At 40.7% G+C, this 24,220-nt stretch overlaps 1 protein-coding gene, 1 non-coding gene and 1 pseudogene across 2 annotated transcripts in view; 1 reads left to right on the top strand and 2 right to left on the bottom strand.

The window, feature by feature from the left end:
- Positions 1 to 145: 145 nt before the first annotated feature.
- Positions 146 to 8,132, top strand: LOC127184739 (transcriptional enhancer factor TEF-4-like; annotated as a pseudogene).
- Positions 2,165 to 2,299, bottom strand: LOC127186006 (small nucleolar RNA SNORA75). The gene has a single exon (XR_007830263.1). It is a non-coding gene; the product is annotated as a small nucleolar RNA SNORA75 (small nucleolar RNA).
- A 14,807-nt stretch (positions 8,133 to 22,939) lies between the features above and the next one.
- The window catches only part of Rpgr (retinitis pigmentosa GTPase regulator), a 46,185-nt gene continuing 44,904 nt past the window's right edge, over positions 22,940 to 24,220 (bottom strand). The window contains exon 15 of the mRNA XM_051141092.1: positions 22,940 to 23,827. Within this exon, the coding sequence (XP_050997049.1) occupies positions 23,621 to 23,827 (207 nt within the window). The 3' untranslated portion in view covers positions 22,940 to 23,620. The remainder of the gene's footprint in view (positions 23,828 to 24,220) is intronic.

Raw genomic sequence — 24,220 nt, 5'->3', positions numbered from 1 at the left:
TAGCTCATATTTAAGCAATAAAGGCATGGGATAGAATGATCATGGGCAGGGGCAGTGGGAAAAGGAAGGGGAAAGGTAAACTGGTAGCTGAAATATGTGGATCTTTATAGAGGAGACTGAAATGTGTTTGGTCTTAGAGACCGGAATGGCAGGTGAGTGATCTCAAGGGAAACAGAAAACAGCTTCCTAAGGTGTCAAAACGTGTTTCTAAAAAGCTTGACTTGTACCATTCCTGTGTTCCTTCTGTGGTCAAACAGTGAGCAGCAGGATTTTGTGATGAACAGCATATTTTGCTTTTCTGTGTGAGTTGTAACAAGTAGAAAATACAATGGGAAGATAAAAATCATCTATAACGTGATCTGTGAGTATCCACTGAAGGCTTTTAGAAGGCTTATACCTTTTAAAATACATATGTAATAGGTATATGTAGCTCTTATAAGTTGCATGAATAAAACGGTGTCTGATGGAATTAGCTATGCCAGTGGGTACAATGAGGAGGAAGAAGGGAAACCTTGAGGCATGAAGTTGATACTTCAGACACTGTTGGTTGCCAACCTGGCTTCCCTTACAAACATTTCACTGCTGGCAGAACCCCAGTTTGGGTCAGTTCTAATGTCTTCCCTACCAGATTTAAGAGCCAGAGATTCCAATCCAGTTTAGAGGGCAAATCCTATTATGGCAACACTGCTCCCCCTAGCAGAAATCCATTTAGTGCTGTGCATTTGTTGCAGAAGGATAAAGGAGACCTGCGAAAGGATTCTTCACTTCTCATCCAAAGAAGGTTCCCTGAACAGCGAATGGTGAGACAATGAAGAGCATGCAAGGAGTTCCCCAAGAAATGCCCTTGGACACTGGTGGGATGAAAGTAAAGGCAGCAAGAGAAGGTGATGTAAAATTCCCCTGTGATGTGGTTTCAACGAAGAAGACCTCAGCCAGAGCTACACAGTTGTTCTGTGTTTTGATGAGAAGACATGAACTGGTTCACTCAAGGCAAAGGGTTATTAGTCACTGCATGCTTCCCAGAAGAGAATGGCCAAACCTGGACAGGGCAGCTATCTTCAGCAAAGGGCATTTACAGAAAGCATCGACATCTGCAGTCATTGTGCTGGAAATACTCCCAGCATCCGGAATAATAAGTCCTTCGATCATAAAGATAGCTATATGCTGCATATTGTAGTTCCCAATATAACCCCCAAACTATCATATAGCCAAGGAAAAGTACTTTTCTCCTCTGATGATCTATATAAGTGGGGCACCTGAAATGTTTTAGCCACTTCTCTGCATGCTGAGATTAGAGCTGACGCACAAAGAGGAGAATAAAGAAAACTGTAATAGAAACAAAAGCAGAGGCCATGCACCTTCACGGAGGTGGCGATACATATTTCTATGCGGATCTGTTGAGTTAGGCTTTGTTGTCTTAGTTGCCTCTCAAGATCCTAACCAAGATCAACAATCAAATATGTTGTGGCTTAGGAATCATACAAAGATTGAGGGAAAGAAAGGGAAAATACAAATAGCATTGCAGCGACCCCAGCCAAATCTAGTTTGTGGCAGTATATAGTATATAACGGTGATGTCTTTGCCTGAGCCTTACTTGTATTTGGAACTGCTAAGGAAAGTGAACAGTAGATTCATTTTTCTGAGAACCATTTTAAGTGATTGCTGTGATGTATTTGATCATAGTCATGTGCCTCTTCCAGATGTGTCTCAGTTCTCTTTAGAAAGCTTATAAAAAAAAATATGGCAACATGAGAACATAAATTTCATCCTCTCCAAACTGTGGAAGATCAAGACTTTCTTTTTTTCTTTTTCTTTTTTCTTCTTTTTTCTTTTTTTTTTCTTTTTTCTTCTTTTTCTTGTTTCTTTCTTTTTTCTTTTTTCTTTTTTTCTTTCTTTTTTTCCTTTTTTTCTTTCTTTTTTTTCTTTTCTTTTTTCTTCTTTTTTTTCTTTTTTCTTTTTTCTCTTTTTTTTCTTCTTTTTTCTTTTTTTCTTCTTTTTTTCTTTTTTTTCTTTTTTTTCTTTTTCTTTTTCCTTTTTTTCTTTTTTTTCTTTTTTCTCTTTTTTTTCTTCTTTTTTTTCTTCTTTTTTCTTTTTTCTTTTTTTTTTTCTTTTTTCTTCTTTTTTTTCTTTTTTCTTTTTTTTTCTTTTTTTTTTTTTTTCTTCAGAATGTTTCACACAACAGCCATATATACCTCTGCAAAAACAGAAGATTTAAGTGCTAGTTCTGTGAACTCTCTTTTCTTCTCGTGCGAATCCATAATCTGCCACCAGTTGACAGAAAGGAGCTCAATGAGAAGACAGATCAAGACTTTTTAAAAGTAACTTATTTTACTTATGTGTATGCACAAGTGTTTTGTCTGACACCTTCTGGCCTCCAAGGCTGCCGTAGAGAAGTTCCAGAGGATTGTAAGCCTCCATACAGGTACTGAGAAATAATCTGGGTCCTCTAGAAGAGCAACATGTACTCTTAATTTGGGGCAAACTTTGTAGCCCCTAGAATTAATGGTTTTCAGAAAGGTGGCGCCCATCTGATTTTTCCTTATTTTTTCTATACAATAAGAAAGCTACTTGGATAAAGAAATAAGTCCCAAACCAAGAAATGACATATGGTGATGCCTTTAACTCTTATAGCAGCACTCTAATTATCCCCATAGAGCTTACATACCAGTCCTATGCCCCCTCCCATCACAGCTTCTCTTTTTTCCTTATACCAAAACCCTCTGCTTTCTTGCCAACATGGTACTCTCTTGAAACCCTGCTCCCCTTTAACTAATATTCAGTCTCCATCTCTTTAGTAACATAGCTCCCTTGTTTTATCCAGGGACTATGTCTCTCAACTTATATTTCATACTTCTTTGAAATGTGATATGCTCATAAGACTAAATTTGGCTCACTGCAGGTAAGCAAAAGTATCCTACTTCCTAGGTATTACTCTACAAAGGAAGTTCATGTTCTTTCCTGAGAGCTTCCCTTTATTCTTGGCTGGGGCACGATGGGTGATAGGCAGCCATCTTGAAAGCAAAAATGGATGCCAAATGTTGAGAACTCAAAGTGGTTTTTACATTTATGCAAGATTTTATATAGAAAAAAATCTTCAATAAGGAACTAAACAGAGTGTGATGGTTAGTTTTTTGTGAACCTGACACAAGTTATTCACTTGGGATGAGGTAACATCCACTGAGAAAATGCCTCACACGCTTGGATACAAGCCAATCTTATGGAGGCATTTTCTTGATTCATGATTGAAAGAATCAAGAGGGGCCAGCTCATTGTGGGTGGTGTTACCTCTGAACAGATGCTCCTGGGGTGTGTAAGGAAGCAAACTAGAAAGTCAGAGGGAGTAAGTCAGTAAGTAGCACTCCTTCATGGCCTCTGCATCCATTCCTGCCTCCTGATTCTTGCCTTGAGTTCCTGCCCTGACTTCCCTCACTGATGGCTGTGAGGTAGTAATTTCAAAGTGAAATAAATGCATGCCTTCCCAGGTTGCTTTTTGTCATGGTGTTTATCACAGCACTAGAAGCCTAATTAAGACAGTGGATCCCTTTTGCTGCACATATACCTGAAGAAGACAGTTTCCAATAAAATCTCAGCCATAAAGTCATTTGGCATGAGCAACACATTAATATTAATAGCATAAAATATTAACAAAATTTAAACATCTCTGGGCTTTTTATAGTGCCAATACTGGTGGAAATGAAACATTCAAATAGTTCTGCAGCCAAAAGAAGCTGCTGCAGACACTGGAATATTTATAGGAGGCGACAGGAAGAATCAGGGTATTTGTGTTTCCATACGATGAAGGAACCATTTTCATCTTGGATCTGCTTTAGGATCTTTTCCCTGCCAAAGGCAAACTTGGATAACGTCCTTCACAAATGTCAAGCAGAAGCCATAGGAGTAGAAAATCGAGTTTCCACTGAACAGCGACCAGAGCCATAGCTCCAGCAATGAGATAATATTTTCAGAGTTGCATGATAAAAACAGTGGCCTTTTGGTATTCATGTTTGCATAACTCTTACCTGTTGACTCAGAGAATTAATCAGTCTATATATTCCAATATATTTCTGCATCGTCGTGCAGTTAAATGGAACCACACAGATGGCTCTAAATGCTAAAGGCCTTTCCATGAAGAAAAATCCACACGCGGTTTACTTTATTTATGCATTATACCTATTATTTAAGGAAGCGTTTGTATTCTCATGAGCCCTCAGAGAAAATTGAAGGGGGAAAGGTATGTCTCTGTCCGTTTTAAGAGGCCAGAATAATTTTGCTAGCAAAAGACATTACTAAAGAGAAAACTATGACCAATTTATCTCATAAATTATACATAAAATTCCTTGCATATTTGGAAAATAAATAAAACTATCTAATATAACAGTGGATCATCATGACCAAGTGGAGTTTATCTTAGGAATAGAAATAAATTTATCATCCATTCCTTAATTAAGATAACTCTTCACATTAACAGACCAATAAAAAATTCTATGCTATCAGCAGATCCTAACTATTATATTTCTGATAAGATAGTTCTGAAAGTTAACCCTAGAAGGAAACTTCAATCCAGCAAATATAAAAGATTTATTAAAAGGTCAAAATTTAATACCATACTTGAAGACAAAACCATTGTCCTTTGTAGTGGTTAGATTTTTGTCAACACAAACCAGAGTCACCTTGGAAGAGAGAAATATATTAAAAGAGTGCCTCCATAAGCTTGGTCTGTAAGCATGCCTGTGGGTCATTCTCTTGGTTAATCATTAATGCAGGAGGGCACAGCTTAGGGTGGGCAATGCTACCCTGGGAAGGTGATCCTAGGAGGCATAAGAAAGCAGCAAACTGAGCAAGCCATGATGAGAAAGCCAGTAAGTAGCACTCCTCCATGGTCTCTGCCTCCGTTTCTGTCCTCAGGTTCCTGCCTTGAGTTCTTTCCCTGACTTCTCCTCATGATGGATAGTAAGCTGTATGATGAAATAAGCCCTTGCCTCCACAAGCTACTTTTGGTTGTGGTGTTTTATCACAGCAACCAAAAGCAAACTAGGATGCATTCCTTGTGGTCCACTCTTGTAGCTTTTCTGTAAGATTGTACTAGAGTTTTAGTCAACAAAATCAGGTAATAAAAGGAAACTAAATATTTTCAGAGTGAGAAGAGGAAATTAAAAATGACTATTTAAAGACAGCATGACAATTTCTATTAAAAAAAAAAACCAGGCGAATCTATGAAAATGTGTTTAGAACTAGTAAGTTCCCTATACTGTACTTGTGATTGGAAATGTACATTTAAAATAGTATCTCCTTCTACAACAAAAAGTACCAAAAAATGTAAAACCTGTAAAATGTTGCTAAAATTACAGTTCATTGGTCAGAAGACTAAAATTTCTATACATTGAACAGAATCCAATATAACTCTTTTTTTTTTTTTTTTTTTTGCTGGAAATTAACAGAGCATTGCTGAATTGAACACAAAAATGCAATGTTCACGGCACAAAAATTCTTGGAAAATAAAAACAAACAAATGAATAAAAGCCGGTGACATCAAGATTTCTTAAAACTACATTCATGAACGTAGTATGGCATTGAAATAAAGAAAGTGGACCAGTGAAATTGAATAGAAAATTCAGAAATATGGTCAATTGACTTCTGATAAAAATGCAGTAAATGAAGGATAGTGTTTTCAACAAATGATGCTAAAATAATTAAGCAGATTCATGACAATAATAAAGAAAACCTTGATCCATGTCTAGAATAAAACAGAGGAAAAATTATTTCTGGGTCTGGGCTAGGAAAGGATTGTAGATATGGCACAAAAATGCAACCCATAAAAGAAAAAATGGTAAAGGGACTTCATCAAAATGGAAATTGTTATTCCTCAAAAGATATTCCTCAAAGCAGCCTCATTGCTGGTTTTTGTTTGTTTGTCTGTTTTTTCAGAACAATCCCTTCCCAGGAAGGACCCTTTGGCTCTCCATGGGCCTTCCATGGGCTCTCTTTGGGGGCCATGATCTTAAAAAGAGAAAAGCCTGACTTCAGGACTTCAGACACATGAGCAATGGGGGCTGAGTCCTGTTAGAGGGGAACCCAAAGTACTCTACAGTACTTTCTAGGAGAACTAGAAAGTAAAGCATAAATTGGAAGGACACTTTTAAAATCATGTATCCACCACATATGACTGTCAAAACCAACCATAAGAAAATAGACAGCCTTTCCTCCTGAAATCTGAACAGACACTCTACCAAAGCAAACGAGCCGGGTGTGGTGGCACACACCTTTAATCCTAGCACTCAAGGAGGCAGAGGCAGGTGGATCGCTGTGGGTTCGAGGCCAGCCTGGTCTACAAAGTGAGTCCAGGATAGGCCAAGGCCAAGGCTACACAGAGAAACCCTGTCCAAAAAAAAAAAAAAAAAAAAAGCAAATGGGGCAAACGGACACAGAAACGATGTCCAACACTGTTAGTACAATTCCAATGAAAAGCATACTGAGACAACACTGCATACCTACAATGACTCATGTAAATTAGTGATCAGGCATACTAACTGTTGGAGAAAATGTGACGCACGTCCTCATAAACTGCTAGGAACAATGCCAAATGGTATAGCTAAAAGAGCTAGACAGTTTCCTAAAAAGTTGGTACATAAGTGGTAACCATGTGATCCCACCACTCTACTCACAGTAATTAGTTTGAATGAATGAAGTTGTACCGAATGGGTCACGTACTGTCTGATCCCATTTACATGTATTCTAGATTATTCAAATTAATCTACAGTAAGAAACCATTTTTTGGCTTGCCCTACCAGCCCACGGCTCCCTTGCCAAGGGCTGGAGACCCAGATGGGGGAATCACCGGACTGGGGCTCCCCTACATGATGGTGGGGATTGGACAGGCAGTGAGGAACGCAGAGAAGAGGGCACCAGAAGCAGTGAGGGTATTGGAGGTGATGGGGGCCTTGATGCAGAGGGTGTGTGGAGCCCCAACATCAAGCAGAGTTTTCGAGACGCGCTGGCCATCTACCCTCCATGTGGCCGGCGCAAGATCATCCTGTCAGATGAGGGCAAGATGTATGGCTGGAAAGAATTCATTGCCCAGTACATCAAGCTGAGGACAGGGAGGATGAGAACCCGCAAGCAAGTTTTGGCTTGAAGGAAATTGAGAGAAATTCAGTCCAAGCTGAAGGATCAGGTCTCCAGGGACATCGTTGCAGATGACGGCTACCATGTCCTCGGCACAGCTCACCTCTGCACCTTCCCTGCAGGCCAAGCTGGATCCCTCTGGACCTCACGTCACTAAGCTTTTCCAATTCTAGTTAGGAAACTCTGGACTGCCGTGCAATGTTCTAGACATGAAGCCGTTCTCATAGACACCATTCTCTGTGTCACTGACTCCCCCATTCACTGACTTAACAGGTTATGAGCCGTCCCCCAGCCCTCTAACCCCTGCCCCCTCCCGCCCCATCTCCCCCAGCCTGTGGGCACTGCGTGCCTGTAGCGCATAGCGTTCTCAGCTTTGGGGAGTCACCTGGTGCAGTTGACTCCTTCCAGAAGCACATGTATGTCCACATCAGTCAACAGTGTCCCAGGCCTGGAGCACCACCCCTGGAGAATGTGGATGTGCAGCATATCTACGACAAATTTCCTGAGGAAAAAGGGAGGCCTCCGGGAGCTGTACGACTGAGAGCCACCCCATGCCTTCTTCCTGGTCAAGTTCTGGCCAGACCTGAGCTGGGGCCCAAGTGGCAAGGAGGCAGGGAGCAGTGGAGGTAGCGGTGGTTTTTATGGAGTGAGCACCTACTATGAGAGCCGGGATTCATGACATTTACCTGCTCCTCCCAGGTCCGCTCCTTTGGCAAGCAAGTGGTGGAGAAGATGGAGACGGAGCCAGTGCAGTTGGAGGAGGGCGCTTCCTGCGCCGCCTCCAATGATCTACGTGGGAGTACTTGGTTAACTTCCTGCACAAGCTGCAGCAGCTGCCCGAGCACTTCAGGATGAACAGTGTCCTTGAGAACTTCACCATCTTCCAAGTGGTGACCAACAGGGACACTGAGGAACTGCTGCTGTGCACAGCCTATGTCTTTTATGTCTTTGAAGTCTCCACCAGTGAACGTGGAGCCCAAGACCACACCGACCGCCTGGTTAGGTACTGATGGCGCCCCATTGCTGTTTTTTTTTGTTTGTCTGTTTTTTTCAGAACACCCCCTTCCAAAGAAGGACCCTTTGGCTCTCCATGGGCCTTCCGTGGGCTCTCTTTGGGGGCCATGATTTTAAAAAGAGAAAAGCCTGGCTTCAGAAGCATGGGTGATGGGGGCTGGGTCCTGTTAGAGGGGAACTCAAAACTAACTTGTTATTGAGAGATCCCCAATATGATAACCTCATAGGGAACATTTAACAGGACACATCACCTCTGAGCATCCAGGACTGGGGACAGGAGTGCACACCCACCAGTACAGCACTGGCCTCCCATTTCTACAAGGGCCTCTTCTTGCTCATCTGGAAAAGGGAGTATGTCTGTGTTGGAGACGTTACTCATTGTCTTGTACCCTTTCTGTTTTCCAGTTGTCCCCCCATGTCTGCCTCTCCCCTACACCCCTTTTCTGTGATGTGTGATATCATAAATTGAAGATAATGGCTTCCCAGCTGGGGGAAGAGTGAAATGAGACTTAAAATTGTTTTTAATATAAGGAGATATTTATAGATAGCATTAGGGAGGTAATCTTATGTCAGCTAAGCAAGCAGTAGGGTGGTCCTTTTTAGTCCATCCCCATTTTAAGTGAGCCAAGGATCACCCTGCCACCCCCCTTTTTGCAAGAGTGATGGTTTATGTTTGAAGGAGAATAAAGCTATTTTTACCAAATAAAATAAAATAAAATAAAATAAAATAAAATAAAGAAACCATTTTAGTGATTGCTAAGGGAATGGGATGAAAAAGGGTACAAAGATCACAAAGAGGTGTATGTGAAATTTGAGGAGTGAAGTATAAAGTATGGACAAGGTATAAACATATGCCAAAAGTGATTGAAAAAACTACATTTCAAGGGCTTCTGATGCAGTTATTCAAATTGCACTGAAAAGTTCAAAATAAGAGTGAAGGTATCAGTAAAACTTATCTGTATAAAACTACTCAAGGAAAATATAAATATGATTATGGCCTTCTTCATCCTTTTTGGATTCCCTCTCCATTGTGTATATACAAAGAGGGATGCTATACATATTGTATCTATATTTATGATGAGAGTTTATATATACTAATTATATATGAACAGAGAAAGGGAAAAACAAAACCTGCAAAATGTACCAAATCTGTCAACTATATCTCTCTAAAATGACCATGAACATGGCCATTCAGTACAGTCATATTGTATTTTAGTACATTTTTGAATACATGTGAGTTCGTGCTCATGTGTTCTGGTATGAATGTGTATGTAAGTGTGTGTAAGTATATGCATTTGTGTGTAGAGGTCAGAGGTCAAGCTAAGATGGCCATCCTCAGGAACTTACATCTTTTTTTTTTTTTTAAGACAGGGTCTGTCATTTGCTTGGAGCTCTACAACTAGTCTAGGGTGACTGGCCAGCAAGTCCCATGGATCTCCATCCCTTCACTTCATCAGACCTGGGATTGGATGTGTATGATACGGACCAAACTATATCAACAACCTTAATATGCTCATATACTTGACATGTGCAATTTAGTAGTTATGCTAAAAATTATAAAACCAATACACTTTCATCATCTCCAAAGAAAATACTATATAAATGAGCAGCCACTTCTTATTTCCCCTTTGTTTAATGCCCACCCCTCAAGCCCCAATATATGGTGCTTGAGAGATGGTTCAATGATTAAGAACATATACTGGTCTCTCAGAAGGCCTGTCTAGTTTGATTCCCAGCATTGACATCAGGCACCTAAAAAAATATCTATAACACCAGCTCCTGGTAATCTGACATTTCTAGCATTTGTAGGTACTGGCAGTCGTGTGTGTGTGTGTGTGTGTGTGTGTGTGTGTGTGTGTGTGTGTGTGTCCATGTGTGTATTTGTGTGTGTGTGTGTATGAATGCACACACAAATTTAACCTAATAAAACTACTGTACTTTGGTGTGTTTGTGTTTGTCTATTCTGAATACAAGTAGAACTGAACAATCTTAGAACTCTGGCATTTGACTTCTGCCACTTAACATGTTTTTCAGCATCATCCACACTTTAGCATGTGTTATTATTTCCTTTCTTTTTGAATGAACAATCTTCCATTACAATGATACAACAGATTTTATTTATTCATTTATTTAGTAATATGCTTCATTACTATTATGTTTATTTCATGTGCATGAGAGTTTTGCTTATATGCATGTGTGTGCACTGTGTTCATTTCTTGTGCCTATGGAGATCAGAAGAGAGTGCCTGATCTCCTGGAACTGGAGTCACAGACAGCTATAAGTTGCCATATGGATACTGGGGTCAAACCCGGGTCCTCTGCAGAAGCATCATATACTAGTAACTGCTGGGCCATTTCTCCAGCCCCTCTACTAGCTACTTAAGCATTGTATATCTCTAGAGTAGTCACAAATCTGGGTAAAACAGTAAAAGAACTATTTGACTACTTAAGATTTAATAAGCATCTTGAATTTGTGTAATTTTGTCATATATACATTATCTTTGATTATCCAGTTGTCAAAGTTCAGAAGAAAAAGTTACTGACGGAAAGAGGACATACATATATATCCTTCAATAACCAACCTATGATAAAGCACAAAATAAAAAAGGAACAACTGCCTAAAGGAAGATGGAAGAACCATAAGGATACATGCTTAAAAGGATTTCCCCTGATGTTAAGGCCTGATTCAGAATTTTCTTCACTTACAAAAAATGTGCCTCTTATAAGTGAATATATACCATGTGAGCCTTTCTGGGTCTGGGTTAACTCACTCAGTATGATCATCTCTAGTTCCATTTATTTGTCCACAAATTTCAGGATTTCCTTGTTTTTTTTTTTTAATTTTTTAAATTAATTTATTCTTGTTACATCTCAATGGTTATCCCATCCCTTGTATCCTCCCATTCTTCCCTCCCTCCCATTTTCCCCTTATTTTCTTTCCCTATGACTGTTCCTGAGGGGGATTACCTCCCCCTGTATATGCTCATAGGGTATCAAGTCTCTTCTCGGTAGCCTGCTATCCTTCCTCCGAGTGCCACCAGGTCTCCCCCTCCAGGGGACATAGTCAAGAAGATTGGGTAAAGAAACTGTGGTATATATACACTATGAAATACTACTCAGCTATTAAAAACAAGGAATTCCCGAAATTTGTGGATAAATGGATTGAGCTAGAAATGATCATAATGAGTGAGTTAACCCAGAAGCAGAAAGAATCAAATGGTATATACTCACTTATATCTGGATACTAGCCCAAGGGGCATGTCCCACGAAAGCCTTCACTTACCAGGAAACTGGGACAGAGGGGAGGACATCCTAATGGGACTCTAGATGAGAGAAGCATGGGAGAATAGCAAAGTAGAAGGATCCAGAGGGTTCTAGATACCTACAAGTAGAACATTATGATAGGCAGATTTGGGCCCAGGGGTTCCGCTCAAACTAAGGCACCAGCCAAGGACAATACAGGTGGTAAACTTTAAACCCCTACCCAGATCTAGCCAATGGTCAGAACATTCTCCACAGTTGAGTGCAGAGTGGGGTATGACTTTCTCACGTACTCTGGATTTCCTTGTTTTTAATAGCTGAGTAATATTCCATAATGTAAAAGTACCACAGTTTCTTTATCCATTCTTCGACTGAGGGACATTTAGGTTGTTTCCAGGTTCTGGCTATTATGAATAAGGCCGCTATGAACATGGTTGAGCATATTTCCTTGTTGTGTGGTGGAGCATCTTCTGGGTATATTCCAAGGAGTGAACACTAGTCCAAAAGGGATGTCCCATGAAAGTCTTCACTTACCAGGAGATTGTGATAGATGTGGGGACCTCCTATTGGGACTCTAGGTGAGAGAAGTATGGGAGAATGGGGAAATAAAAGGACCCAGAGGGTCTTAGAAACCTACAAGAACATCATGATGGGTGCATCTGGGCCCAGGGGGGTCTGCTCAAACTACTGTACCAACCAAGGACAATACATGCAGTAAACATTGAACCCCTACTCAGATCTAGCCAATCAACAGGACATTCTCCACAATTGTGTGGAGAGTGAGGACTGACTCTGACATGAACTCTGGTGCCCCATATTTGAACACTTCCCCTTGGTGGGGAGGTCTGGTGGCACTTGGACAAAGGATAAGCAGGCTACCAGGATGAGACTTGATAGGCTGTGACCATATAATGGGGGAGGAGGTCCTCTTCTGTCACAGGACATAGGGGAGGGGAGTAGGGTGAAAGAGGGAGGGAGGGAGGAATGGGAGGATACAAATAAGGGTAACAATTTAAATATAATCTGAATAAATTAACAAAAAAACAAAACAAAACAAAAAACAATAAAAGTGCCTCCACTTATCTACAGGGTAGGATTTGGGAAATGTTGTATCTGATGACTGTTGTGTCCTTTTTCTTTCCAAGTTGGGACAATGTTTACTGCCACCACTATGTTAAGTGTGTGACGGAGAGGAAGGCCATGTAATTTCTTTTCCTTCTTTGCTTTCTGGACCAAGAAAAATAAAGGATGGCTTTGTGGTAAAAACATCAACGCATCATCCAGAGATCAAAAAAACACGAGCTGGGACTTAGTGTACCCTCCTAGGGACTGGCAGAAGGCAGTTTATATGTGGAATGTTTAAGATATAGTGTTCTGGAAATAGTACCTAATATTCTTTTTCAAATAATTTACTGGGGGTCTTTTTTCTCCGACTAAAGGAATTTAAAGACCGACCATCAAGAAGATTTAAATGGAAAATGTAGCGTTAAGCAGATTAACTTCAGTTTGGAGGGTATAATAATTCTAGACTAGTTGTCTCTGCTTTACAGCAAGGAAATGACTTACAAATCCCAGTTTACCCCCAAGGGATACAAACATCATCTTCTCTTCATTTAGACCTTCTCTTTAGCCAATGGCAACATGCCATAAATGGAATCTCTTCTGAACCATTTCCCAACACTTACTGTGCCTAAGAAATGTGTGCACCTGTTCAACAGAAGGCATGAAGACAGACCAGCAATAACAATTCTTTTTCTATGTCTCCACAGCTACAGGGAAAGGATGCGCCAAGGAATACTGGGAGGAATAGGACTGTGTCAGAGACATTTACTCTTCACTGAATATCCATGTTCCCCTATGTTCCAAGGCACTCTTTATAGGTAAATGAAACAATGTGCTCAAAGATATGAGAAGAAGTAATGTCACTTGCTTTGAGGGGAGTGGTCTTTTGTGTATATTCATGGCATGATGTGTGAGGTGTATACTTACATGTATATGCTGGTGTCCAGGCCCATGTACACAAAGAGGCCAAAGGAGGCTCTCAGTGTCCTGTGCTGTCACACTCTGTTCTTCCTCCCTTGAGAAAAGACCTACTACTGAACTTCAAACTAGGTTGCCTGGCTTCTAAGCCCCAGTGATTCTTTTTCTATGCTTCCACAGTTCTAGGGCTACAAGCCTATGAGAAACCATTCTTGAGTATTTTTGGGGGTTTATAGATTTTGAACCTGATTTCTTTTTTTTAAATGTTTTATTAATTCATTCTTGTTACATCTCAATTGTTATCCCATCCCTTGTATCCTCCCATTCCTCCCTCCCTCCCATTTTCCCCTTATTCCCCTCCCCTATGACTGTGCCTGAGGGGGACTTCCTCCCCCTGTATATGCTCATAGGGTATCAAGTCTCTTCTTGGTAACTTGCTATCCTTCCTCTGAGTGCCACCAGATCTCCGCATTCAGGGGACATGGTCAAATATGAGGCACCAGAGTACGTGTGAAAGTCTTACCCCACTCTGCACTCAACTGTGGAGAATGTTCTGACCATTGGCTAGATCTGGGTAGGGGTTTAAAGTTTACCGCCTGTATTGTCCTTGGCTGGTGCCTTAGTTTGAGCGGGACCCCTGGGCCCAAATCTGCCTATCATAATGTTCTTCTTGTATTGAACCTGATTTCTTATGTTTACTCAGCAACTGGTCTTACCCACTGAGCCATCTTTCTAACTCCCAACAAACTTTTTATTTTATTTTTATTTTTTTGGTGTTTTTTGACAGGGTTCCACTATGTAGCCCTGACTGGCCCAAATTTATGTAGATAGAGCATGCTGACCTCGAATTCACAGAGCTCCTCCTGCCTCTGCTTTTCAAGTGCTGGAATTAAAAGCATGTGCCACCATGCAGGTGCTCCTCCCCCTTACTCTGAGAAAGTCAAATGCTATGTAGCACAGGTTGGCTTAGAACTCAGTAGTAGCTCAGGCAGACCTCAAAGTTGCAATTCACTTGCCTCAGCCTCCCAATTACTGTGATTAAAGGCATGTGGCAATATGTATAGATATATTAGTCATTTTCATGCCAAAGCATTTCAGAACCATATGGTTACTCTGTTTCCCTGCATTAGCATTAAGGAAGTCCAGGTATTAAGATGCCAACATTTTTGTCATTCTGTGTCACAGAATAACTATATGTATCACAGCAACCATCAATACCATCCTTGCTATTCCACATTGTCACTTGATTGTCTCTGCATATGGTGAGAGCTCTGAGGTCCCTCCAGATAACAGGGCCTAAGCAGTTAGAAAGAAAAGTTAGAGAAGAAATAGGAAAGATCAAGGACAAGGTGTAACCTATAAGGATGAGCAGGACACTATGTTTTATACATTATCCCCAGCTTCAATGATACGGATCACCTGTGGACAGTGGGAGGCTGGAGATCATGAACTGATCATGTCTGACTCAAGAGTCAAGGAAGCTGAAGGATGTTAGTAAGGAGCTGAAGATGCCATAGGCCCAGCTGACGTACTGTATCAACAAAATAAGATACCATATCAGGCATGATACAGACACTCTATGGGAGATCCTTCTATTAAGGTCAAAGTCTGACATTTTTGGGATAGCCTCTGAGTTTGGTATAGCTGCCTGATCTGGGAAACTCCAAGACCTCTAAGGAGCATCACATAGCCCTCGGGGAGATTACAAGCCTAACCCTTTCCAGATAAGAAATCTGTTCCATAACCACCCAGGGGCTCCTGGAAACACCCACCCTCTGATATAGGACTGTGTTACTGCATGCACGGAGCTCCTAACCTCAGTGAATCAAATACATTCACCCTCAAAATCCCTCCCACTGACCAAGGTTTATAATGTCTCTGATTCATGAAAGAGACACTTGCTCTCTCAGTCCATTCCTGTACCATGACCTCCTGAGACTCGTCATTTATTCTTGGGAAGGAAGGGCTCCCCTCCTCCTGAAGGCTGCAGAAAGCTTTGGGACCACTCCCTTCCCTGGCTGCTAATTAGGCAGCCTCCCACTGGTGTGTCATGGTCAGGCAGCCACTGAAGCCTACCCCATTGCCTTGAGCTTGGTGCTCACCAGATCTGTGTCCCACCGGAACTCTGTCTCACTGGATCTACCTGCCTACCTGCCTTCCTGTTGGAGTCTAGCTTTCACCAGCACCCCTGTTGTTAATACAGTGACTTAACCAAAGGGCTGTAACACTGCAGTATCATCACAGACTTTTGGAATGCCCAAGTTTCCATTGCCTTCTAGCACCAGCAATCTCATTTTAAAAGAGCTAATTGTAACACACATTGGAAAACTCATTTCCAACTTCCCTGGTGAGACTGTGAGCCTTGCCTAGCACAGGGGCCTTGCCCTGAGTGCTCTAATCACTCCTGAGAGAAATGGAACCTTTGATCTTGGGGGTTCCCCTGTTCCCACCCGGAAGCACCTGGACTGGCACACACTTCTGTTTCTTGCCCAGCAACAAGACAGCCATTCCCTGAGACAGCCCAGGCTACCTCCAGACATGGAGTAACAATTCTGGGGCATTGCCTAGCACCTTACACTGATGTTTAGAAAATAGTGACTGTTTATATCATCTATGTATCTATAACTTAAAGAGTAAGAGATCATGAGTTTGAGGAGGAGTTGGAGGGACATGAAGAGGAGTTGGAGGAAGGAGAGTTAGGGGAAACAATGTAAATATGGTACTCATTTGTGAAATTCTTAAGAGAGAGAGAGAGAGAGAGAGAGAGAGGGGAGAGGGAGAGAGAAGAGAGGAGAGAGAGAGAGAGGAGAGAGGAGAGGAGAGAGAGGAGAGAGAGAGAGGGAGGGAGAGAGGAGAGAAAGAGAGAGAGGAGAGAGCGGAGAGGAGGAGCGAGAGAGAGAGAGAGAGAGAGAGAGAGAGAGAGAGAGAGAGAGAGAAAAGTTATATATACTGAAAACTAAATGGCTTAGAGACCTAGGGTAGAACCAAACATGACTGACAAAAAAGTCAATGAAATGATTTGTAATGTATTCTGTTACACTCATAGATCAGTACCTAAGCCAACAGTCATGAGAGAGGCCTTCTCCGGGCAGTTGATGGGAACAGATGCAGAGACTCACAGCCAAACATTAGGTGGCCCGAAGAGAACCCTTCTAAAGAGGGGAAGAAAGGGTTGTAGGAGCCAGAAGGTTCAAGGATACCAGGACACGACCCACAGAATCAAGTAAGCAGGGTTCACAGGGGCTCTCACAGAGGCAGAAGCTACAATCACAGAGCCTGTATGCATCTGAGCTAGGTCCTTTGCATATATGTTATGGTTGTGTAGCTTGCTGTTCTTATGGGACTCCTCACAGTGGTAGTTGGAGTGTCTCAGACTCTTTTGCCTGCTCTTGGGAGCCTTTTCCTCTTACTAGATTGCCAAGTGTGATATGAGGGTTTGTGTCTAGTTTTGTTGTATCTTGCTATGCCTGGTTTGGCAATCACAAAATACTTCGCTAGTCTTTAGCAATCTGGGCCTGATTATCATCTCGTGTCATGTTGATGATGCTTGTTTGTTTCCAAAGTTGGTAGCCCACATAGAGCCAGTCCTGGTACCTATATTCAGAAAGGTTCTGTCTCTCAAGTCCAGAGCCCTGCTGCTGGGGCCTTGGGCAGGGATGCAATTCCAGTGGAGCACAGCTCTGCCAGTTATGCATCAGCCTTTGCACTGCCACCCACTCTGTACACATGTCACCAACACAGGATTCCTGAGCTAGATAAAACGTGTTCACATCTGTGAATAGTCAGAGAAAAACCAGTTTTAGAGGACAAAACAAAGTAATGTCTAAAATCTTCCATGGGATGGTGGATGAATGGCTCAGTGGCAAAGCATGCATCTAGCACTTGCCAGGCCTTAGGTTCAATTCCAAGTACCAATATGAAAATAAAACGAAAGCAAATCAAATCTGCCCTGTGAGTACAAAGAAGCCTTTTCTCTCCACATAGGATACCTAACACCAAAGTACTGAAGCACGTATGGTGTGTTTCATCAGGCTCACGTCTGTCACTAGAATATGTGTGTGTGTGTGTGTGTGTGTGTGTGTGTGTGTGTGTGCGTGTGCGCACGCGCGCGTGCTGCAGGGGGGCTCTTTAGTATCTGATAGTCCTGAATTCTATCATTCACCAGTTGTTTGAAAGGAGACCTCTTGTTTCTACTGTGCCACAGAGGAAAATATATTTCTTCTTCCTCATTTTCACTGGAACTTTTCAGCCTAGATCAGGTCAATGGGGATCGGGGATGGGGAGGGAGCAGGGTCTTGATATGTGACCCAGATGTTTTTATTTTGCATTAACAATCCTCTTGCCTCAGTCTTCAGTGTGCAGTAGTAACAGGTGTGTCCCCCACCCCCACTCCCGCTCCCCACCATCAGTGGACTGTTTTTTTAAGCTGAAAGATCAGTAAAACAAAGACTTCAGTTTAATAATGGAGTCTTAAGGGGCTGGCAGTTTAGCTCAATTGTGAAGTATATCAACAGGCAGTGGGCTTGATTTCCAGTGCTAAATAAATCCTTTATTTTTAATTAGGGATACTGCTTCCAAGACAAAAAGACTACACTTTCTGGCTTCCTTCTAGAAATGTAACCATCTTCTTGCCAATGAGAAATGTTGGAAGTCGTTTCTCCAGCATTTGGAGAAGGCTGATAAAGAAACTGAGCTAACTGTGGAGCAAAGTATGTTTTCTTTCCATTCTTTCATCCTTGAATATAGGTATAAAATCTGTTTTCAAATCAATTTCAGGCTGTCTGTTAAAGCCAGGGGAAGCCACAGGATGTGCTAATTATCAAAGAATAGACAATTCCTATTATTCTGTTTCCTCCTTGGTAGAGCATAGTCAATTCCATGATTCTGGTCTCTATCTTCTCACCCCTGCTCCCAACATGATTTTTACAACATTGCCATACAAGCCAAAGAATTGGTCTCATGGCGTTCAGTGAAGAGTGAAGAATAAGGTAAAAGATACCCAAGAGTATTTTCTTGGAGCATCACTGCGATGCTTATGCTGTGACTACATCCAATTGATCGTATTTATGCACTAAGATACGGTTCATGTTTTGTGTTGGGGATATTTTTACATGCTATAATAATGTGTTATGGTTAGGATTTTTTTTTTTTAGTGTAGAGGTAGAGAGGGTGGAGACACATCTGTTTGGATATTCCTGACTACCCTGCAGCAAAACAGCTGGAAAAACAAACAAGCAAGCAAACGAACAAACAACACCACAAAAATCCTTCCAGGTTAAAAAGAAATGCACTTGAGTACTAGGGAATAATCAGGAGTTATGCTAGTAGGCTTCAGATATCACAATCCCAAATCTGTTGCCAGCCTTCAATACCATTCAATTCTTCATGGTGGTTGGCCCAGATATCTGCCTGACACAGCTGTTGCTTAAATGCTTCCCCATGAGACAGCTAGATGTAGCTGCTGAGTGGCTCTCCTGGCCCACATAACCCTACAAGATACTGTGCAGATATGCTTCAGGGATCAGCTCAGCCATGGTGGGACTCCACAGAATTTAAGGTGAGTCTAGTCTCCTTAAACCACCCCATCACATTCTCCATAGAAAAGCTGCTTTGGTGATAATGTCCTAGAGCTCAATGAAGGCAGTGATCCTTAGGTTCCTGTCTCCCTCTCTCCCCTACCCCCATTGCTGACAACATGAATCTGCTTTGGATGACCCCCTTCCCCATTGTCATGGTGGGTGTCATGCTCTATTCTCTGTAGGGTCTGTAAGCGATGCATCATGTACTCATTTCGCCTCCCCAGGCCACACACCTGACCCCAACGTATTTTTAGGTCAATGCTCTCTCAGAGAGTGGCTTTCTTGCTAGAGGTAAGACACAGGTCAGAGAAGAGCCACAAATATATCTGCCAACATAGAGTAGCTTCTGGGAGAACAACACATGTTGTTCACTAGGATTAGGAAGTATGCTATGAATGGCTGGCTCACTGTAAACAACCACGTCCATCTTCACTGGAGACCATTACAGTAGGGCTAAGTCTATAGCCATTCTCCAGAAAGATCTCAGAACCAAAGTTGAGAGAAACCACAATATAATTATTCTTAGGAAATCAACTAGTTCATGTTTTGTCATTTAAAATTAAGTTTATATCGTAATGAGTTTATATGAAAGGAGAATTTTGTTCTTTATTCAGTTTATTGTGAAAGCACATGGATTCATTTTCATTGGCACACAGAGAAGGAATATTTAATTATGACAATTTTCTTGTCTTCCTAAACTCAAAAATGAGCCCACATTTTCTGATTTTCCATGCAGAATGTTGGGCACATGCCCATGCACTGGGCGCAAAAAGCACACGTGTTACTTTCATGCCTGTAGATTAAGCTCACTGAAAATGTCAAGGTTACTGGATGATCAGAGTCCAGGTTCCTGAATGACAAAGCCATGCTCTTACCTTTGGTGAATTATGACATCCTCACATGTTACATTTTGCAATGCAAACCAACTCATACTTGGAAAGACTTTGTCATAGCATTTAAACAACATATATTAACACAACAATTGATTTTCATGGACAATAACGTGGACATTTTGCTAATGACTGGTAGGAATCAGCTTAAGAGATGTAAAATCCTGGACGCTCATGGTGATTCTTAGTCACAGTGCCATATCATAAGAAGCTGATGCAAAGAACATATTTCCCAAATGTCTTCACTCAACCTACTGGATGGGAATCAGGCAAAGCATAGGTTTTCGTCCCTTCCTTGGTTTTATGACTCTTACATCATTGCTTTGGATCCATTTGATGTAATTTATTGAACGGCGTTATTTAAGATTTTTTAAAATAGATTTTTAAATCAACATGTAGTCCAATGGACCAGTTTAGCTTTAGTTTCATGCAGTAACCACCAGGTCAGAATAGAGAAGTTTTACCAAAATATTGTCCAGTGCTCTCTGAAAGCATATCCTTAGCTCCCCTTTGAGCATTGATTTGTTTCTCACTGTTAAGAGTTTTGTATTTAGGATAATGCCATAGAGACAGAATCACACAGTAGTTACCCAGTGGAGACAAGTTTCTTTAGGCCAGCACACTTTTCAGATTCACTTGAGTGGGTGCATGTATCAGGAGAGTATGTCTTTTTATAGTGAAGCATTCTGTTCTATGGACTGCTACACTTGACTTTCCATTCACCGTTGAAGGCTGTTGGGTTCTTTCTGGGTCTGGGGATTATGAATGAAGCTACTATAAAATACTTAAATACTTTGTATGTGGACCTACTTGTTTCCATAAGGACATGTTATTTTAAATGTCAGTATTGTTTTGAAGAGAATTGTGTGGGGTGGGCTGCTGTTTTGCAGGAGTAGCTTCCTCCCTCTGCCTCTCCTGACTTTTGATAAGCAGTGGTATCTCCAGATGATGCTAAATGTCCTCTGGGGAAGGAAAATAATCCTCCTGATTAAGAGCTACTGTGTGAGGAGCACAAAAATCTCTCTGTCACTTTAGTGTATACTTGCTATAGACAAATCTTACCTTTTGTCTCGAAATGTCTCTATTCTCATTTATGAAACAAATTTTCTCTGTCTATAGAATTCTAATGTAGCAGTTGTGTCTGGATATTTAAAAGTAGCTACCTTGTTTTCTGTATTGTTAAAATTTTTATTTTTCAGGTCATAATTTCATTTCTTCCCTCTAAATCTTCACATGTATCTCTCCCCAATCTCCTTCAAATTCATGGCCTCTTTTTTCAATAATTGTTATTGCATACACACACACACACACACACACACACACACACACTACATTCCTAAATAAAACCTGCTCAGTTTGTATAATGTTATCTGTACGTATGTTTTCAAGGTAGACCACTTGGCACGGTTCAACCAATTGGTGTGCTACTTTCCTGCTCCTAGCATCCTCAGTTGTCTATAGTACTTTGTGTAGATCTGAGGCCTCATGGGCTCTCCCACACACCATGTTGTTTGGCATATTCATGGGTATCATGTTTATTCCTCTCACATTTGGGAAGTCATGTTGGTGAGGCTTTATGGGTGTAGATTCTACATTGGCTTTTTTTGTTTGGTCTGGAGGCAGGGTCTCACTTATATAGCCATGACTGGTCTGAAGCTCATTATGTATTTATGCATTGAAAAATTTGAAATTATTGCAGGTGGATCATAATTTTTCTAGTTAGTTTTTAAATAATCATTTCCCAATTCCAATTTAATGTCAAATTAGTGATTACTATAGCCAAGCTAAATATGAGGTTAATTATTTCAATATGCTTTCCTTGTTAACTTAATTTCTCTTACCAAAATATTTTATTCATTTAAAACAGGGAAGAAAGGAGGATGAGGATGAGGAGGAAGATGAAGAAGCAGAAACAGAGACCACAACTTGACTCACCAAATGTAGCCCTTTCTAAGTGTACACACACACACACACACACACACACACACACACACACACACACACACACACACACACAGATAGATAGATAAAGACAGACAGACAGGCAGACACACAGAGAGACAGAGACATTATTATAAAATTTTTTAAAGAAAATCACCATAAATTTAGCAGATAAAACTTCCTACATGTACCCATAGTTTCATAATTTTGGAAGGTCAATCAGGGCTATGATCTAATCTGTGGATTGTGTTCCTCTCCTAGGCTCACTGGTTTTGGGTTGAATTCATTTCCCAACAGTTGCAGAACCGCAAGCTCTCTGATTCCTGAGGCTGTCCTACACTCTCTGGTATAATGTGTTCTCCATAAATATGGCAGTTGGCCTTTCCCAGGCCAATAGGATCTTGACTTCTTTTATGTTAGACCACTCAAGATTCTTTGACAAGGTTCAACTGATAGGCCAGGGCCATCTGTGATTAGCTCCTTTTGAAAGTGTAACTTAAGGTAAAGTGACTATGGATTTTCATTATATCTTCAAACTCTTTCTAAAAGACCCAAGTAACACAAGCAAAGGAGTGACATTCTATCATAGTCACCGGGTCTCACTCATACTCAACAACCCAAGTTTTCAAACTGTATTCACTTTTAATAAAATAAAAAAGTCTACTAAGTGTAATACCCACTTAGATAACAATTTTAATATTTCAAAACTATATTCTTTCTGGATAAACACTGTTTTTGTTGTTGTTATTTGTTTGTTTTTTTATCCTGTAGGTAAAAATACAATGATAGGGTTCTGTTTTCTTTGTTTAAATGGGGCAATTGTCATTGCAACTGAAAAGTGACGTGTTTTGTTTACAAGGGAGTTAGGGGAAGTGACTGTGAGCAAGGAAACAAAGCTTTCATCAGAGCAGATTAACAGCTTTATCATTTCTATGCATTCTGTGATGTTCAAGTCATGAGGTAGCAGGTGCCATTGCTAGAGACAACTGAAATTAGCAAGCCTGACTGTTTTGGGGTCTCTTATGGTCGCAATTGGTGTCAGGGTCAAATTTTCTAGATGATTTATATCTTTGATAAAGTAATAAAGCGATTTTGTGCCCTTAGATTATGATTATATATACACACATGTTTTGCCTACATGTTTTGCCTACATGTATGTCTGTGTAACATGTTTATGCCTGGTACCTCCAGAGGTCAGAAGAGGGCATCAGATCTCCGGGAACTGAAGGCATAGGCAGTTGTGAGTGCCATCATGTAGGTTGAAGAAACCAAGCTCAAGTCCTCTGTAAGAAAATCAAATGCTCTCTCCACCCTCTTCTTTGATATTCAAAATTAATTTTTGTCCCTTATTGACCAATGAACACATCCAACTACCTTACCCATTTTAATAGTAGAACCAACCAGATATAATTTATTAAAATAAGTTCATTACAACTTTGCCTGTTTTTAAATGTTGTAAATATATTCAAAACTGTTCCAGTGTTGTAAGATCATGAACATTGTCTTAGGAAATTACAAAGAACTATAATGGTGTTAGCAAAACTATGAAATATCTTCATTCAGTTTTCAAATATAAAAATATATTGTTTTATGCAACACTGAACAGTTAAGGCCAGAACACTTCAAGGAGAATTGGAGGTACATGTATTTTGGAAACTGCGCGTTAAGAATATTAGCATAAATAAATATTAAAACTGTTCATACTGTTCAAACCAAGCAAGACATATTAACTTATATGTTATCATGTTATCAGGAAATTTCCTTCAGAAGTCATAACATTTTTCAAGTATGAAGAACAAATGTGCTCGGTGACCATGGAATGATAAACATACATTTATAGTATTGCACAGGATTTGGATTTTCCCTCCATGTTTGGTGTTGCAGTATCCTGAAGATTTTGACCCATGTGGTTCTGGTTGGCATCTTTCTTATCACTTTGTAAGGCTATTTGGTCTCCTATTGGCTTTATCTCTGGGAGTGGATCATTAGTACTCTGCATCATTTTCTGACCTGTCAATGACATCCGATTAAAGAAGGAAATCTAGCAAAAACACACAAACAAAAAGATTTCATTTCAGAAAGTGTGCAGGGATATAGCTTTAACAGGTATGAACATAAATTAGTCACACTTTAATGTACATATCTGTACAACAATATGTCCTTGGCATCCCAACAGATTTTTCCCTTCTACCAGAATGCAGTCATGAGTAAAGTAAGGCCTTGCAGCATGTAACTTTCCACACTAACAATACCTTCATATTAATATATCATCATGCTTCTTCACAGGTGGAAATAAGTATTTCACTCTTTTGTCTTGTAAAAGGAAAACATGAACACCAAGAACTCACTCACTCATGGTTACCATTTAAATGTAAGAAGACCTGGTCATTTGGGGGACTTTTCTGGTACCACTGGAATATCTCAACTACAGATA

This window comes from Acomys russatus, chromosome X (assembly GCF_903995435.1).
Source record: "Acomys russatus chromosome X, mAcoRus1.1, whole genome shotgun sequence".
In the NCBI taxonomy this organism is placed as follows: Eukaryota; Metazoa; Chordata; class Mammalia; order Rodentia; family Muridae; genus Acomys; species Acomys russatus.
Note: the sequence above shows the minus strand (reverse complement) of the source record. Positions and strands in the feature narration are given on the sequence as shown.